This window comes from Tremella mesenterica (genome assembly GCF_000271645.1).
Source record: "Tremella mesenterica DSM 1558 unplaced genomic scaffold TREMEscaffold_4, whole genome shotgun sequence".
Classification (NCBI taxonomy): domain Eukaryota; kingdom Fungi; phylum Basidiomycota; class Tremellomycetes; order Tremellales; family Tremellaceae; genus Tremella; species Tremella mesenterica.
In genome coordinates this window covers 1,921,705-1,938,472 of record NW_006711228.1, presented here as the reverse complement: position 1 = coordinate 1,938,472, position 16,768 = coordinate 1,921,705, and the positions used below count along the sequence as shown (strand labels likewise).

Sequence of the window (16,768 nt, the reverse complement as noted above, 5' to 3'; positions counted from 1 at the left end):
GCAGGGCAATCCCCTCCTTGTGCATCAGTATCAGTATCAGTACAACCACAATCCACGCAAAGTTGACAGATGTAAAATGACAAGAGATGCATTCAAACCCGATCTAATCTACTAAAGAAAATCCTGCACACAAAACTCAAGAATCAAGAAACCCCTTCTCCTCGTCACTCTTCTAATTAACCTTGACATGTATCAACCAATCTCACCCCAACATCATCCCTCTCCGTCTTCTACTAATCAGATAACCACATTAACTCCTCCCGCAGTTCCCGGAGAAATCGATCCAAAGTATATCTCTTAAAAGGAAACCCGAATCCACATCAGAGAGTCGGCAAATTCCTAGCTGCCAACTCCGCACCAGTAGGAGCTACCACACCATATTTCTCATCATCTTTCTCACTCTGGGGAGCAGAAATTGAATTATGATCACTCTCATCTGGTATCTGGTTCAAAGCGTCAATACGACTAATGAGTCAGTTTCATGTACAAAAAAAAACACTCGATAGACTCACTTTTGACGTCTTTCAAGATAAACAGTCAGTAAGGTGAAAGGTATCCCGATGGAGAACATGATGACGGGATATTCTATGGATCAGCCGAATCCTTTTCTCTTTCTGAGACAGGTGGGACTCACTCCAACCGATCTTGTAATGAGGTGCCTCTGTTCAAATCAGTATCGACTCAACGATGTTTGAAAGATACTCACGAGATGCAGGGAAAACTTTGAGTGGTACACCGGCTCTAAGCCATCAGTGACGTTTCGAAAGGGAGGAGGAGAATGACTAACCCGAGAGTGTAGAAGATGACGGGGAAAGCGGCTACGATCAAAGAACGTTCTTCCGCACTGTGTCGGACAAGATCACCAAGCCAAGAAACGATCCTATATATCAGCTGCAGCTCGATATCAAATTTGGACTTCTCCACCGATACGATGTCTGATGAAAAGAAAGGGAAAGGCGAGAGTCTCATTGGTGCTGTGTCAATGGGAAGGAAAAGAAAAAAACCTCACAGGTTGGCATACACCGAAGAGATATTGAGTAAGAGGAAAGCGGCCATCTTGACTCCATCTGGAACATACCACTGTCTATCAGCATCGTCCTACGTTCTATGAATCCAACAAAGGCAACGACAGAGCCAGAGTGTGCCAATATGACCGTCCACTTGGACTGTGCCCAAGGGGAAGGCGGTGGGGGGATCTCACAATGTGAAAGGGGGGTGGAGGGTACTCAGACTCCCAGGACAGTCCAGGAGAGTTGTGAATGTGAACGGTAGGATGAGAGACTCACGGCAGTAAGAACGGATGCCCAGATGATACCATTAAGAGCGACGATGATAACTGATAGTCAGTCAACTTTCCCCCAAGTCTGCTCCACCACTGATGCCCTTAAACATGCTCAAGTCGACCAGAGTAGAGAGACATGTAGATCATGAAAGTGTAATTTGTGGAAAGAAGATGACATACCGAATGGCCAACGAGTCTTGAACACATCCGATAATGAAAGGAAGAAAAACAGCGATAGAATGTTGATCTACCTTACTCAGTTTCACATCTTATTCGTACAAACGGGAACTTACCACACTACCAGCGATGGGAATGGTGCTGTCTGGTTAGAAACGTCAACGGGAAAGCAAAACTTACTTCAATTGAGATACACTATTCTTCATCAGCATCTAGACATTTTGTATAACGACAGTGAAACTTACGTGAAACGGGATTTGCCATTGGCCTTCTTCAAACTTTTAAGCCAAAGGTTGAAGAAACCAGTACCGGTTCCACCTTGTCCGATAAACCTACCTACATCAGTATATAACTGGCTATGAAGAGTAATCAGCGTACTCGTATGCTAGCAAGACAGTCTGAATTGTCAGCAAGGCCCTCTTGTGACAGAGTCATATCACAACCTCCCTCATTTCCCTGCCCCTGAACTCGAACGATCGAATCAAGGATGAGACATGGAAGGTGAAGGATGAGAAAATTCAGGAAATTGAGACGGAGAGGAAAAAGAATGTGGATGGGAAGAATGAATGAGTTACGTACAATGTTTTGAGGTCTGGTAACTACAGATTTGAAAGTCGCCAAAGACCACCCTTTAGGCATCTCACGACGAACACTCTTCATACGAGCTACAGCAGTGACTTCATCTTGTTCACGAAGCCAATACTTTTTAGCCAGAGGGTTGACCTATGAATCAGTCGACTATCTCTTTGGTCGAACATGGAATGTCAATTCCATGATAACATAACAGTCGATCGTCGAGTTGGACAGTGGTTAGTTTCATTATCCCCGTGTCCAAGTAACGCACTTCCATCCTTTATGATCCCACTAATAGTACCCAAAGGGGATGATGAAACTTTGACTTACCTTATTGGGATAATCAGGACAGCCAACGTAACCCCAAATGGCTACGAAAACCGTGATACAAGCATTGACGATGAACAACTATTCTCATCAGTTTCTTTCTTCACAAAACCCACTTAGTCGATGAACTTACCCAACGCCAACCAGCAATACCATGAGAACCGTTCCTTTCTATCAGCTATCGGCACTAGGTATGAGTTGGATACAACTTACAAATTGGTATAAAGAGCAGATTGAAGAGCACCGGAGAAGATACCACCAAGTGTAGTAGCTCCGTTATAAACGGCCATACGTTTTCCAATTTCCCCAGGAGTGTACCAAGAGAGAATGAGGGTCATAGCTGATTCATTAGTCACTGGGGAGCTCTTACTTTGTGTGTGTGTAACTCACTTCCGGGCCACTGAAAGTCAGTATCTTGAAAGATGTTTACACAGATGGGAAATGACTTACAGCTGTGCCTTCACAGAAACCGACGAAAAAACGAAGACCATCTGTTTTCGATCAACATATTTTCTCCTAGATGAATGGAGAGGGGGAGAAATGAGATGAAACAAGAAGGATACTCACAAACTTGTTTATAATTCTTAGCGGCTGCAAGTCCAGCAGTACCAATACCCCAGAATACTATCTTTGTGAGCGGATTCCTCAACGTTGAGATGAGCCGTGTCACTTTACATCCCGCAAAGTCAGCGTCTACATTCAGCGGTAGGAAGGAAAATACTCGGTCTGATCCTACCATTGATGAAATAAGCCGAAATGGGAATCATGACGATATATCCAATGTTAAAATAAGTGGTAAAGAAGTTAAGTTGGTTACCGAATAGAGATAGCTTTGTAGGTAAGTCGCTTCTCATTGTAGGTAAGTCATTAATCATCACTTACATCTTCTTTCATTCCTGACACGTAAGCATTGGAGATGTTTGTCTGATCGAGTAGTTTGACGATAGCCGAAAGTGATGTATCTGATCATCAGTCTGGGTCTCACAGGGCGATAGGAATAAAGGTGATATCTACAAGAGGTGGGAGGTATGCGGTAAAACTTACAACTACAGAAGAAGAAATCCAATCGTCTGACTAATTGTTCTCTCGCTTTACGCTCTTCAGACCAGGTAGGATCACTTAACCATAACCACCACCACAACTTTTGTAAAGGACTATTCTTCCACGTTCGAATACGTGTTTCAGACATGATTGTTATTCCTTTCTCTGATTGATGGTCGATCTAGATGTTTCTATTCGTTCCAATCGAAGATCGACGTATCCTTTCGTTTCCAAGTATCTGGTAACGAGGTGTTCTTTTTCAGCTAATCGTTCCAACAGTACGGACTATATGGATATGTCGGATTGAATCTTTCAGGACTTGAAGAAAAAAAGAAAGAAAGAAGAAAAGCTCAACATATAGATTCTATCAGAGGTCAAAGTCGCATCAGCGATGAAGAAGAGTGAGTAGTCATGTGTCGCCATTCACCCTTTCCAGGGCGTGCTTCAATCGACGAATCAGCGGGGTACCAAAGCACCGAGACCACCTGTCTGTCTAGTCCTTGGTTCATGGCATGACTCGGGAGGTGAGTCAGCTTCGGCCCGTTTCATCCGTCTCATTCGTCTTTCCGCTTCTTAGTTTCTCCTTCCGACTCTCTTTCCTCGTACACCTTAGGATAGAAGAGAGGAGTCAGTACGAGTGATGAAAGCTTGTCGGTACGAAATATGGCGTGACTTTCACTTTGAAAGAGATGAAAGGTGAAAAGGCAGAAGAAGAGTTAGTTGTTGTGGCACTTTACGGAGAATTCTCAAGAAATGGCGCCACCGAAGATCATACTTGTACCACTTTCAAACTTTGGTTCGTGCGTATCGGTAACTTTTACCGATTGGTTCTTTTCCACTTTCAATCTGATCAATGACGTTTGATGGAGTAAAACTAACATTGAACTGAAAGGAAATAAACGTTATATGGCGAAATGAGAAAAAGAGATAAGAAATTTATGATGAAAATACAATTCTCACGTGGAATAATCACATCTTGACGCAACTCTTGTGTGTCGACATCTAGGGTATACCCTTCTCTGACCAGTCGGAGAGTACCGATTTCTTTCTCAAGACAGAAAAGTTCACAATTAACCACTTTTACACTCTTATTCTCATCTCTCATACGGGAAAAGAAAAGTCCTCCATACATCCCATCAACTTTCAACTATCAACTTTGATCTTTGTGAATAAATCATCAGAAACGATCTAAAGAAAATGTCAGCAACTCAATTGGAAACCGATACCAACGCAAGTTCCGATCCTGCCGAAGTGGCGAAAAGAGTCGCTAGTTTGACTCTTGTAGGAGGAGATAGTCCAAATGCCGAAGATGTAAGTCAAAAACCCAGCATTCTATACTCGTGGAATGCTGAGTGAAAGAAATCGGAAACACTGACGGATCAGGGTCCAAAGTACCCAGCTTATTTACCAGTATGGGAGAAATCAAAGTTCCCAGATTGGGAAGAAGTACCGTTTGTTGATAGAGGTCATTTCGGAACTCCTGACAAGAGGCATTTGTTTGGACCAGGTTCGACTCATAAACCTTTGACTATTGCGATTGGGGAGGAAATCCGAGTGAGTCTAAACGGACTCGTAAAATTGTTCCCTCTCACAAGCTTCTGGCGCCTACGTCATACCGGCTAGGATCAAGAAAATCAATGTCTCGGCCAGGATTTATGAGACACACAAAGTTGGCGAGCAAGAAGGAGACGAGTCAGCTGACATACGACAGGGAGTTCAACTTTCGCAATTGACCAAAGAAGGTCTTGACGATCTTGCCCTTCTAGCCGCCGAACGTGGTCTTTTGATCTTGTAAGTTTTTCTTCCTCCCTTGACAACTTATGGTTGCTGATTTCTCAAGCCGTGACCAAGATTTCAAGGTACGACCTACCGACTGAACATGAATAATAGCTGAGTGGATAGGATGTCGGTCCGGATCGTCAACTGGAAGTTGTCAGACATTTCGGAAGACTTCACGTTCATCCTGTAAGCTGGCCATTTCCTTTGGTTCTAAGCTGACAAATTAGGTCATGGTACGCTGTTCTTATTGTTGGTGCAGAGATGAGACTGACGAGTAGGGACATCCTCCCGGATATCCAGAGGTGAGTTTGTATTCCTCTCTTTCCCCTTCTCACTCCAACTTTGATCACTAAAATCATCTCAATCGTCATCTCATGTGACTAAAACCAGAGCTAATGTTCAGATGCACGTCGTTTATCGTGATGGCAAAGATGCAACTATCAAGTGAGCTTCCCCTCTGCTCTGTAACTTAAGAGCGAGTGTTCGAGATAGAAGGAATATCACTTAACTCTTAGACGTTATATCAAACCTAATCAAGTGCCCAAAGTCTCTTCTGTCAGTTGGCACATGGACCATACCGCGGAGATTCAACCCCCTGGAGTTACATTCTTCTTTGCTCTTGAGACTCCCGAGGTGAGTTTCTTCTTCTTCCGTCCTCTTTTCCCCTTCCTTCCACTTTCGACCATCTCACCGGTCTGGTCTCTGGGTCAGTGTGCAAGATCCATGCTCATCCTACCGCATGAAGTACCTATTGGCCATGAGACAGGTACACCAGGTGAAAGGGAAAAGTCGCTGATATGACAGGCCGGAGGAGATACTCTCTTCGTCTCACTCACCGAAGCCTACAATAGGGTATGTCAACTTTTCTTGTTTATACTCAATACTAATGGTTATAGTTGAGTGACGAATTCAAAAAACGTCTTGAAGGTCTTCAATTGGTTCATAGTAATGCTGGAATGTTAGAACAATCCGCTTCTCTCGATGGACCCGTCAGGTTTTCACCTTTGACTACTAAACATCCTCTCAGTGAGTGACCATTTGTCGCTTCTAACCATAGTCCTCTCCCTCGTCTCTTCCGGCTGCTTCATTTCCTTCCCAATCACCTCTACCTCGGCTTCTTTCCACAGATGAGGTCTGATGCATGATAACGAAGTTAAAGTTGGACGACAGGGAAGAAGAAAAGCTTCGAGGTATGGAGGAGAAAACGGCGATAAAAGTTGACACGCTAGTCCGCACTCATCCCGTAACCGGAGAAAAATCTATTCAAGTTCAACAACAAGGTCATATGGTTCGTGTGGATGGATACAAACAAGAAGAATCTGAATATCTCTTGAAATTCCTAGGAGATGTTTTAGTCAAGGGAGGTGATTTCCAGACTAGAGCCAAATATGAACCTGGTACTGTTGCCGTTTGGGACAAGTGAGTTGTCGTTCACTTCATCTTAATCTCTTTCCTTTCACTTATCGTGTCTACTCCTCTCTTTCTCCGCTCTTAGTATCACATACCGCTCCCCTCCAGAGTTCTCACCACAAATTCTTACCCCTTCCCTTCTTGCCGAAGGTATGGCATCATGAAGTAGACTTTTACGGAAGTCGATAAGACAGAGGATCAATACTGATGTTCCAGCCGTGTCGTCCTTCACACAGCGACATACGATTTCAAAGGTCAGTCTTTTCCCCTTTTCTCAACCCAAGAGACAAGCTCATAATCAGGTGACGAACGTCGTCATGTGGTCCGAATTGCAGCTATGGCAGAAGTTCCCAAAGAGTAGTTAGAACTAAGTAATCTTTCAGAAAAATCTCGTATATACTTGTTTGATGTATCTCTTGTGTCATCTGCTTGTCCATCTTCCAAATGAGACATCCCACCACTTAGAATCCCCGAGTCGACGGTTTCTTTGGTCACTGTGTTGTGATTATCCCTCGTGCAATGTCCAATTGGCAGACGACATGTCAGGAATTGTAGATTGGTAGGTCACAACCCGGCTTGTCCATACCGGATGATGTGCTCCGTGCGACCGATGGTGTCATCGTGCCTGACCGTCACATCTTCTTCCACAACTCTTTGATGCTTTTACCGTCAAGCAAGTAATCAGGAAAAACGTTCAACCTCCACATATACGTGATGATTCGTGCTTTTTTCGTATATACCCTTATACATCTCTTCACTCGTCTCTTCCCTCAATACTATAGCAACTCCTGACCCGATTTACCGTTCCTCCCCTTCATATCATTCCACAATCGGACTCACCCCGCCGTTCAAAACAAAAATTATCCATCCGTTCAAATCGTCACCAAAGACCAGGCTGATTGATTGAAAGAAGGTCAAAAAGAGAACAGACAATAATCATGTCTCAAGAACTTACCATCCCTCAACGTGTAAACCACATTAAACGTGCTTGGGCAGAAGGTAGACCTGCATTCGGTATCATCACCAAAGCTCCTGGTTTGAGTCTCGTTAGGACTTTAGCAGGTTTGAAACGATATGGACTTGATGTGAGTATTTCGTTTCTTACATATCACGCCTTTTCCTCTCGCTTCTTCTACTGTCAACATTCGGTCTTGCAATATCCACACACACGTTTAGATGTAAATATCGAGTTTTTGATGTTGGGGATTTTCTGCGGAAGAAAACGTAAGAATGAGTAGGCGAATGTGATGATTGATAACAAGGAATGGACAACAAAATAGGGAAAAGAAAGAGAAAGCTTATGAAATAGTTCATTGTGACGGATAGTGAACATGGTAATTACCATGAATCTGAGAACCAAGATACTTTTCATGCTATTGCCTCTCTTGGTGTTTCCCCAGTAAGTTCGGTTCTTCCATTATCCATCATATAACTCGTGAGGTATTCTTCAGGATGATGTTGGGAGATATCAAGCGCTGGTTTTTTGTTCGATGGTGGGGAGATACAAAAGAGAGTTTGAGCCGTAGTCACTTGTTTGGAGTCAGAGGGAATGTCGTTCCAAAAAGAGGACAGGAGGGAGAAGAGTTGTAAAAAGCCTTGAAAAGGAGCAGGAGGCAACGAGAAAATGTTTGGCAAGGGACGGAAGGCGGATTGTAAGTAAAGGGATGAAGACTGACATCAGATCGCACGTTGTCCAGGTATGGGAAGTGAAGCGTGGGGGATTCGCGTTGCCCTTGATGCTGGTGCTCATGGGATCATGATTCCTCTTCTTGGTTCTAAGGTCAGTTCTCATCCTCTTCTCTCTTTCTTCTTCCATCCTCATCTCTCATATTCTCGTAAATCTCTTCTCGGAGATTCGGACTAGGTGTTTTATGACTTGCCATGTCAGGACGTCGACTTCCCGCGTGATAAGTTATCCCATTTCGGAATATCGACCAGTGCGTGAGGGACCAGATAAGGTGACTTTATTCAATAATCCATGAAGAGCGACCACAGCAGCTGAGGGGGTAATAAAGGGTAAGGGGCGGACGGCGAAGAAGGGGGGAAAGAAAGGGACAGGGAAATGGTGATCCATAACAGGAGCGAAGAACACGAACTCACTCAACAGGCAGAAGCACAAGATGTAGTCTACCGTGCTAAATACCCTCCTCTAGGTGGTAGAACTTCAGGTGGTTCATTCCATACTCAAGCATTCCATTTAGAACCACATGGAAGAACTTTGACGCAAGAAGAATATTGGAAATATGCCAACGATTCAACTTTGGTCATACCGATTATCGAAACTAAAGAAGGTTTGGAGAACATCGAAGAGATTGTTTCCGTTCCTGGTCTTGGTGAGTTTTTCTCGTAATTCTTCCCTACAGCCCCACAACTATCTACTCATCATTTCATCGTGGAAACCAAACATTGAGTACCGCTTCGAGATTCTCGTTCTTCTTGTTTTTCGTATCTCATCATCATCGCATCATCCATTTCAAGTGAATGAACCTACTTGGGTCAAACGATTTCCATAAGTTCCAATATTGACAAAAATCATCCTCCCCTCCTGAGCTCCCTCATCTCTGGGTAGATCCAGGAGGATGAGATCGGATGTATCACATCGATAAGAGAACATAGGGGAGGATCATGTCTAACTCACCTCAGACGCAATCTTCATTGGTCAATACGACCTCGCCCTTTCATTAGGCTCTCTCCCTCAATCAGCACCAGAAGTTATCAATGGTGTCGAACGTATCTTCAGAGCTGGTAAAGCTGCCGGAGTTCCGGTGATCGCTTGGGCTCCTGGTGATCAAGCTAAAGCAGCGGCGGAAGAAGGATACGAAGGTGTTATTTTAGGTTTGGATATGAGTTTGTTGACAAAAGCTTTTTCGGAAGAATTGGGGAAAGCCGGTGCGAAGAGGTTGTGGTAGATATCATCCGTCTTGTCTCTCCATCTCTTTTTGCCTTGCGTATTTTCGATGAAATGTTGGATTCATCGAGACTTTCTGGGATAATAGGAAAGGAAGTGGGAAGGTGAACGAGGGACAGTGAAAGGGGGAAAAGGTGACGGATGAGGACCTAAATGATTAGAAGGCTTATCGGGATAAGGGGTAGTTAGTAGACGAATGTTTCGGAAAGAAGTAGAGAAATATGTGGATCAGCGGAAAAATGAAATATACACATCTTGCATGTACCGATGCCAATTCTATACTAGCAAGAGACAATGACCTCTTCAGATCAAAAGTAAGACATGTGAGGTGTGAGAGACAATTCTAAGAAAGAGAGGGCTATTTCTAGATGATTAGGGAGTGCACGTGGATTGGGTTTGATATGTAGGAAAAAGTACCAGGACAGAGAGAGGCAGATGTCGATGGGTATAAAAGAGATATGATATATGAAAGACACCAAACATCACACAGGATGCGACGGATCACCTTCCGGACCATTCTTCGCCAACTCATTCAGAAACTCATCAATGTTGAAATCTTCAAACTCTCCCGGTTCTCCTCCTTGTCCAACAACCCCAGTCTGACCGACTTGTCCCATTTGCTCCACAGGGAAAGGCTGTACATTCTCGACCTTCTGCCCACCCTTAGGCAAATCCAACCCCATATTCCTGACTAGAGCATCAATGCTTTCTTGTAATTCATCCACTCCACCATTCACCGCCACAGCGTCTTGATATGTCTTTAACAACTGGTTCTGATTATTCATCAATGATTGATTTGGGAATGGTGAGAAGAGCGCTAAAGTAGGGTCGACATTGTCACCCAACGGTGGAGACGGCCGCACGTTCACCGCGTTCTTTCCCCGAGTCGGGGATTGTAAAGCTTGACCTTGCGCGGATGCATTGAGTGAATTGAGGAACATTTGAGCAGCCGCAGGTGATTGGAGAAGAGAGCCGATAGTGGTTTGGAGTAATGCCGGATCGAGATTAAAAGTTTGTGCAGCTTGAGCGGCGGAGGTAGGACTAAGTGGAGGTAAATTACCAGTGTTCAGATTAGGTTGAATATTCAAATATTGTCCTACTGCATTTTCAGGGACGGGATGTATTTCTTCCACGTCGCTAAGAGGAGATAAGACGGGTCGAGCGGAAGTCGAAGAAACACGGGAAGAAGGTGGGTCTTCATCGGTCGGAAGAGCTGTGAACCTTTGAGAAGCAGATGGCCATTCTGCTGCTGTCGGAGGAGGTTCCCTGGGACTGACACCAGGTTCAGCGTTCATGAATCGAGCAACGGGATACGGGTCTGAAAATTAGATTGCAAATACCAAGGCAAAGAAAGGTAGACACTCACCATTGGGTAATTCCATGACATTAGAATCACGTTCTGCTTCGTGACCATCACCAATCATTCTATCTATTCCCAATCTACGTCTCTTCCTAGGTTCATCACTTCCACCGGGTTCAGCGTCTCTACCATATCCACCTCTCCTCATAGCTTCCTTGAGACCTTTCAAACCCTGTCCTTCAGTGCCGAAGAGTCGTTCGAGGAATACAACAATCATGTCGATAGTCTCTTGATGTTTCTGATGCTTTTTCTGCTGTTCCATCGCCTCTCGCCATAACATATCGTTTGAATTTTGCAAACGTTTTAGGTCCGCTCCGATGCTGGCCTGAGTTTGACGGATGGCAGCAATACCATTGGTGATAGCAGCCAAGTCGACGATTTGACCCGTCGTGCCAACCACCTGGCCGATCTCACCTTCGGTCGTACCGTCTGTAATCAAGTGGACGGGATAGGCGGTACCAGGAAGGAGACCTGTTCGAGTGGCTCCTGACGTAGTGACAGAGGTTGGCATAGGTCGATTGTTTTTTCTAGTCACTCTAGATAGTAGATGTTGCTGACCACGCTTGAAGAAAGGATTGATAAACTCCCACAATTCCGATGGAGAGTCATGTTTGAGCACACCAGATTGTAGATGAGGCACTTTGTGAAACCCATACCTCCAATATAAGTCTTATCGCAACACATGAAAATATACTTACATGTTGAGCTGTCGGACAAAACTTGAAAAATTTGAATGCTTAAAGAATCTTGGCAAGAGCTCTTTACCAAATCTTTCAGAATCGGGGACTGTTCATTAGCGAGCGGGTCAAAAAATGATTGGCATCAACTGACCAAAAAAGCTATCTCCGGACTCGGACCAATAAATGAGCTCGTTGGTCGATAAATCGGATACCATTCTGTCGGTTCAGTCAAATGCTTACGAGGAGGGATGCGTGGACATACGTGAAGAGTTTCGTGAGGAAGGCCGGGACTTTGACCACCTCGCCATCCTCACCGACACTGATACCACCTTTTGCGACTTGGATCTGAGAGGGTTCATTGAGCTCTGCAAGGTCACTGTTGGGAGAATCAGGCTCGACCTTTGGCGACATTGAATTACGAGAAGGCCCCGCGATGGCATTCAAGTTGGTGGTCATGTCGGCAAGAAGTGAGTCGGTCACTCGTTTCTCAATATGACATATAGTATAAGGTATACGGATTGACAATAGACTGTTTTCCGATAGCGATATGGAGTTGAAAGGAAAGTCGGAAAAGCGAAAATGTATGGAGTGAGGTGAAAGAAAGAGATTAGGGGGTTGGTCAGGGAGACATCGCACGCCTATCTTATACTCGGTCAAACCATTCAGTCCTACTCCGACGCGCCTAACTATGACGCAACGTCTCTCCTCCACACCGTCAGCCCTTTACCACCTTGTACATGTATACCCACCTTATCCTTGATCATGACCACTGTAGAGGGGTCACCCCCTCCGGTGATACAGACTGAGCTAGGGGAGAGTACACAAAGCTTCTCAGCTGAATCAAATGTCACAGCGCTTCCCGCACCTCTTGATTCTCCCTCCCAGCACACACCTCCTGACACCATGTCTTCCCCCTCTTCGTCCCCTTCAAAACCCATCGTCCCTTCTTCCGCACCCAAGTCTCTTCCAGATATACCTTCTCCTCCCGCATTACCACCCAAACCTACTCGTCGACGACCGGACCAACCGATCAAAGGCATCCTCAAACCTCCACCTCCCCCAGCAAAGCCGTCTCTGGGAAATCGACTTCGAGATATGGTCGTCAACGTGGGAGGTAGTGCCAAATCGTTTTTTGACCCTCTAGCCGAAGACGTCTATGGAGACTTTAGCTCCCTCAGGCCGGCGAATGGACCGACTCCCACTGCTTCTTCTTCATCTCAATCTCAACTCATTAGTGGTACCTTGAACGCTCTGTCCGGCAAGATCGGACTGGGATTCAGTCGCCTGGTAGCTGGCACAAGCTCCCCTGGTCCTTCTACACCTGGCGGATCTCCAGCGGTGAGATCGACCTCGCTGCCTGATACTGGTCAAACGGTCCCACCAATGTCCGAGAAGAGTAGGCAGAAACAACCTCTGAAAAGGGCGACTTTCGTGCTTCCCTCCCTGAGCATCACATATCCCATAAGCTCACAGGGCGAGCCCTGGAGCATCAAGGTCATTGAAGATCGTGACCGGGTAAATATATTGTGCTCTCTGTCATATGGAAAGAAAAGACTGATGGAATGCAGATAGAATCTATTCATCGAAACCTCGTCACATCCGCAGTCGGCGCTCAATATTGGACTTCAGAGCGACTGGTCGCCTTGTACGAGTCGGCCTGTCGGGGGAGAGAAGAGCGACCACGCGTTGGGATTGTGCGGACTCTTGAGGTCTGTTAACTAGTAGTACGACGACTGGCTAGCTGACTCGAATAGATGCTACCTCCTCATCCTCGACCACGTCACTTCTATCTGACCCTTCGTCAACTCGATACCGCAGGGCGGAATTCCACCCCTTCTCCTCACGCCCTCGATGCTCCTCTGAACCGTCACGCAGCTGAAGCATTTGCTGATGTCCTCGCCATTGAATGGGGGCTGGTGGAACTCAAGTTGGAGAATGGAGTATTGGAGAGTGAAGATGCCCTCAAGCCTATCTTACATGCACTTCTGGTCAGCGGGAATTTGCCTTCTTTGAGTCTGGCGGGGAATAAGAAGATCCGCAGCGGAGGTTGGAGACTATTGGGTGTATTCCTCAAGAAGGTCAGTCCTCTTACTGCATTCTCGTCTCCTCAAGGTCGCTAACGGATAGGCTCGCTCCCTTAAAGCTGTCAACTTGTCAGACACCACTTGGGATCGGAAATCCGTGGAAGGCTTGCTTCAGGCTTTACACTGTACTTCGCCACCGACTAAATCAGAAGCACAGGTGCCCGATCCTTCTATTCCCAATGATCTATCCCATACTTCTGACCCTCCTGACAAGAAGGAAGGGGAGATCACGGAGTCGCCCGACGAAAACCATTATGGTACATTCATCCCTCCAGCGCCACTGCTCAAAGATGTGGAAGAGACCGACTTGCCTGCAGCAGTCCAAACTTTACGTCTGGATGGCTGTGGTCTTCGAGGAGCGACTTTGGAGGCTCTAGGTGAGAAGATTATAAACCTTCATTCCAGTAGTAGAGCTGATACGAACCAGCACAAGGTCTACGGTCGTCCGACATTAGAAATCTCTCCCTTCGACGTAATCGCATAGGTCCACTCGGAGGGGTGTCATTAGCCCTCATGATTCGCGACTATCCCGATTCCGCTCTGTCCTCTGTTTCACCATCGAATACGACTGCGCCTTCAAACAACAGTTCACCTTCTGTATCTCTCAATTCAACACTTTCCACCCCTGCATACGCCGCCTACGTCCCACGCAGTCGACGTCCAGTGAATCATGACGATAACCTCCCCCCAATCCCACTGGTCACCTCTTCTCCCGCTGGTGGCATCACCACTCGTACCGTTCCTGAAGGTTACAAGCCTCCTCCTCCTCCAAAGTACCCCTTGGTCATGCCTGCAGCAGGCAACTCGCCCATGCAGTATGGTCCACACTCGGTACTGGACCCTACTCCGGCCGAGGGAAGGCTTTCCACGTCTGACCTGGGAGGGGCGAGTGTGGCTTTGCAACGAAGTGTACGGGCTTTGGACGGCGTGGAGAGGATTGGACGGTTGTTGACTCTGGATCTGAAGGGGAATGATCTGAAGGTGAGTCGATCCGGTGGTGAAGACAAGCTGACATACAGACTGGAGTCAATTATATCGCCCAAGTCCTGAAGAGAAATAGAACTTTGAAGGTCTTGAATCTCAGTGACAACAAGATTGAGCCGTCCGGTTTACTGGCCTTGGCTGAAGCTCTGGTCAGCTACTTTCAATACTTTCAAGCAAAGCTGATGACATGCAGAAATACAATTCTACACTAGAAACTCTCGATCTAAGCTCTAATCCATGTTGTGGTCCTGCTCTTGATGGTGTAAGCTTCCCTCGTCAAATGTGCTGAATTGTTGTCTGACGGACCAGGTATCGGCTTTACGGACAGCATTCACAGTCAACACCACCCTCAAACGGCTGTTCATATCCGACACCTCTCTCACTACAGAAGGTTCCATCTTTCTAGCTGAATTTCTTCCCGAATCTAAATCCCTTCTTCATCTTGACCTTACCTCCAACCCCTCTATCGAACCCGCAGGTATTCTCGCACTTTCCGTTGGATTGAAAAACAACTATCTCATCCGATGTCTTGATTTGTCCATCCCTCCCAATCAACCTGATCTTGCAGAATTATCCCAGGGAATATTACAAAGTTGTATCCGCAATACCGAATCAGCGGCCGGTACGAAAGAATCAAGTAAAGAAGCGGTTTGGGCACCTATCAAACGATCTGTATTGGTAAGACATGTACGAGAATCCGAAGAAATGCGTTTAGAGAAAGAAAGAGAACAACAAGCTTTATCTCCTCAAGGTCAAGCTAGGGAATATGTCTACACTCTTCAACCTCCCCGTATACCCATCATCGCGCAAGAAACTACGAAAGATTTAGAGAAATGGTACGAAGCTGGAAGGATTGCCAAAACGAGAGGAAATTTTGAACCGTGGGAACCTGGACAATTACCAAAAACCGATTTTGTGATTCTTTACGAACGCGCCAAAGCCTTGAAAGAACGGTTAATAGAGTTAATTCAGTCCGAAACCGGAGAAGAAAGATTACAAGAATTATTGAATCTTCATGATATTCTAGGTCAAAATATAGACAATGGAGTAGGGTTCGTAGCTCCTCCAAGATTATTATTACCGAGCCAAATTGTTCCTACCGATCAAACCTTTGGACGGACACCAAGTTCCTCAACAACACAAGGACAAGGTATGGGTGTGAGAGAAGGGGGACAAAGAGGAAGAAGACATACAAGAATACCAAGTATAGAGATTTCTAGTCCTAATTTCTCTATTGGGGATAGTGATGGTGATTCCGATGCTGAGGAATTAGACGTTTCTTTGATGTCCACCGTGGAAAGTATCTCACCAAGAGGAGAAAAAGTTTCGTTCATGGAAGAAATATCTCCTTCTCCCACTCCCAAGAAAGATAAATTAGATAAGATGTTGACTCCTCCAAGGACAAGCGGAATAAGAAAGGAGATACTTGATCCAAATGTCGGTGAAACATCACGAAAAGCGTTGGGGAAAGAACAATACGTGGTGATGGACGAACAGAATAAACTTGAAGCACACCTTGGAATAAAGGGGGGAGATGTCAGACTTGGGAGACGAGATGAGCAAATTCAAGATACTTTAGGTGTGATGAAATTGGATGAAAACCCTTCTAGTCCAGTGGAGAAAGTCAGTAAACAATGGGTAGAAGAGGAAGGGGAGATATTCAGGAAAGGAACGAAACTGGGTGTGATTGATGATGATGAATATGAAGAGGAGATGAGTGGGGAACAATTGAAGAAAGAGGTGTGTAGAATTTCTCTCTCATTTATCTTTGTCTTTTCGTCTTGCAAACACTCATCCTCACCTGTCGGTCTCGGCGTATCCGCTCCGACATCTATAAACAATATATACATTGCTTTTATCGTTTCCTGTTACCACCGTCATTCTCTCGCTGTGCAATATGACATCAACGCTTTCGTTGGACCTCAGACTAATGTCAGATACTCGATACTGCCGTCCCTCGTTCCCCTACCAGACGAGTCATACCCGGTCCCTCAGAAGCTGAACTAGCTGCTGAACTCCGAGCGGCGATGGAGGAGGAAGATGAATGATCATTCCTTACCAACCATTTCCGTATCGCTCAGGGTGAAATGAGAATTACTGAAAGAACCTGATTTGGTCCCTCTTGCACATTCGACCTCTTTGTCTGATTGAACCCATCCCAGG

The 16,768-nt window shown here is 45.6% G+C and overlaps 5 protein-coding genes across 5 annotated transcripts; 3 read left to right on the top strand and 2 right to left on the bottom strand.

Annotated features, from left to right (window-relative positions):
* Nucleotides 1-71: 71 nt before the first annotated feature.
* Nucleotides 72-3,712, bottom strand: TREMEDRAFT_71578 (uncharacterized protein). Its single transcript, XM_007004332.1, has 22 exons — nucleotides 3,404-3,712; nucleotides 3,242-3,321; nucleotides 3,057-3,189; nucleotides 2,927-2,983; nucleotides 2,810-2,850; nucleotides 2,750-2,759; nucleotides 2,573-2,699; nucleotides 2,493-2,526; nucleotides 2,363-2,440; nucleotides 2,039-2,182; nucleotides 1,838-1,857; nucleotides 1,705-1,791; nucleotides 1,640-1,654; nucleotides 1,576-1,600; nucleotides 1,463-1,529; nucleotides 1,287-1,336; nucleotides 1,010-1,080; nucleotides 788-880; nucleotides 707-741; nucleotides 635-661; nucleotides 513-585; nucleotides 72-465 (listed from the first exon to the last, which is right to left on the bottom strand). The coding sequence occupies exons 1-22, from the start codon at nucleotides 3,546-3,548 to the stop codon at nucleotides 321-323; spliced, it is 1,557 nt and encodes a 518-aa protein (XP_007004394.1). The 5' UTR covers nucleotides 3,549-3,712; the 3' UTR covers nucleotides 72-320.
* A 200-nt stretch (nucleotides 3,713-3,912) lies between these two features.
* Nucleotides 3,913-7,017, top strand: TREMEDRAFT_73790 (uncharacterized protein; the record flags this gene model as incomplete). Its single annotated transcript, XM_007004331.1, has 16 exons — nucleotides 3,913-3,924; nucleotides 4,048-4,200; nucleotides 4,595-4,711; nucleotides 4,784-4,954; nucleotides 5,112-5,191; nucleotides 5,241-5,259; nucleotides 5,303-5,365; nucleotides 5,407-5,412; nucleotides 5,458-5,481; nucleotides 5,583-5,623; nucleotides 5,695-5,812; nucleotides 5,984-6,031; nucleotides 6,076-6,205; nucleotides 6,409-6,598; nucleotides 6,806-6,843; nucleotides 6,892-7,017. 16 exons carry the CDS (start codon nucleotides 3,913-3,915, stop codon nucleotides 6,948-6,950), a joined length of 1,269 nt encoding a protein of 422 aa, XP_007004393.1. The 3' UTR covers nucleotides 6,951-7,017.
* Nucleotides 7,018-7,501: 484 nt separating this feature from the next.
* Nucleotides 7,502-9,777, top strand: TREMEDRAFT_38906 (uncharacterized protein). The gene is made up of 5 exons (XM_007003904.1): nucleotides 7,502-7,674; nucleotides 7,899-7,988; nucleotides 8,271-8,369; nucleotides 8,697-8,922; nucleotides 9,233-9,777. Exons 1-5 carry the CDS (start codon nucleotides 7,528-7,530, stop codon nucleotides 9,496-9,498), a joined length of 828 nt encoding a protein of 275 aa, XP_007003966.1. The 5' UTR covers nucleotides 7,502-7,527; the 3' UTR covers nucleotides 9,499-9,777.
* Nucleotides 9,738-12,117, bottom strand: TREMEDRAFT_73788 (uncharacterized protein). The gene is made up of 5 exons (XM_007004330.1): nucleotides 11,800-12,117; nucleotides 11,689-11,753; nucleotides 11,556-11,643; nucleotides 10,864-11,513; nucleotides 9,738-10,815 (listed from the first exon to the last, which is right to left on the bottom strand). Exons 1-5 carry the CDS (start codon nucleotides 11,991-11,993, stop codon nucleotides 9,980-9,982), a joined length of 1,833 nt encoding a protein of 610 aa, XP_007004392.1. The 5' UTR covers nucleotides 11,994-12,117; the 3' UTR covers nucleotides 9,738-9,979.
* Nucleotides 12,118-12,440: 323 nt separating this feature from the next.
* Nucleotides 12,441-16,653, top strand: TREMEDRAFT_62052 (uncharacterized protein; the record flags this gene model as incomplete). The annotated part of the gene is made up of 9 exons (XM_007004205.1): nucleotides 12,441-13,052; nucleotides 13,106-13,246; nucleotides 13,292-13,615; nucleotides 13,665-13,998; nucleotides 14,049-14,602; nucleotides 14,641-14,754; nucleotides 14,799-14,867; nucleotides 14,915-16,345; nucleotides 16,543-16,653. 9 exons carry the CDS (start codon nucleotides 12,441-12,443, stop codon nucleotides 16,651-16,653), a joined length of 3,690 nt encoding a protein of 1,229 aa, XP_007004267.1.
* Nucleotides 16,654-16,768: the final 115 nt, after the last annotated feature.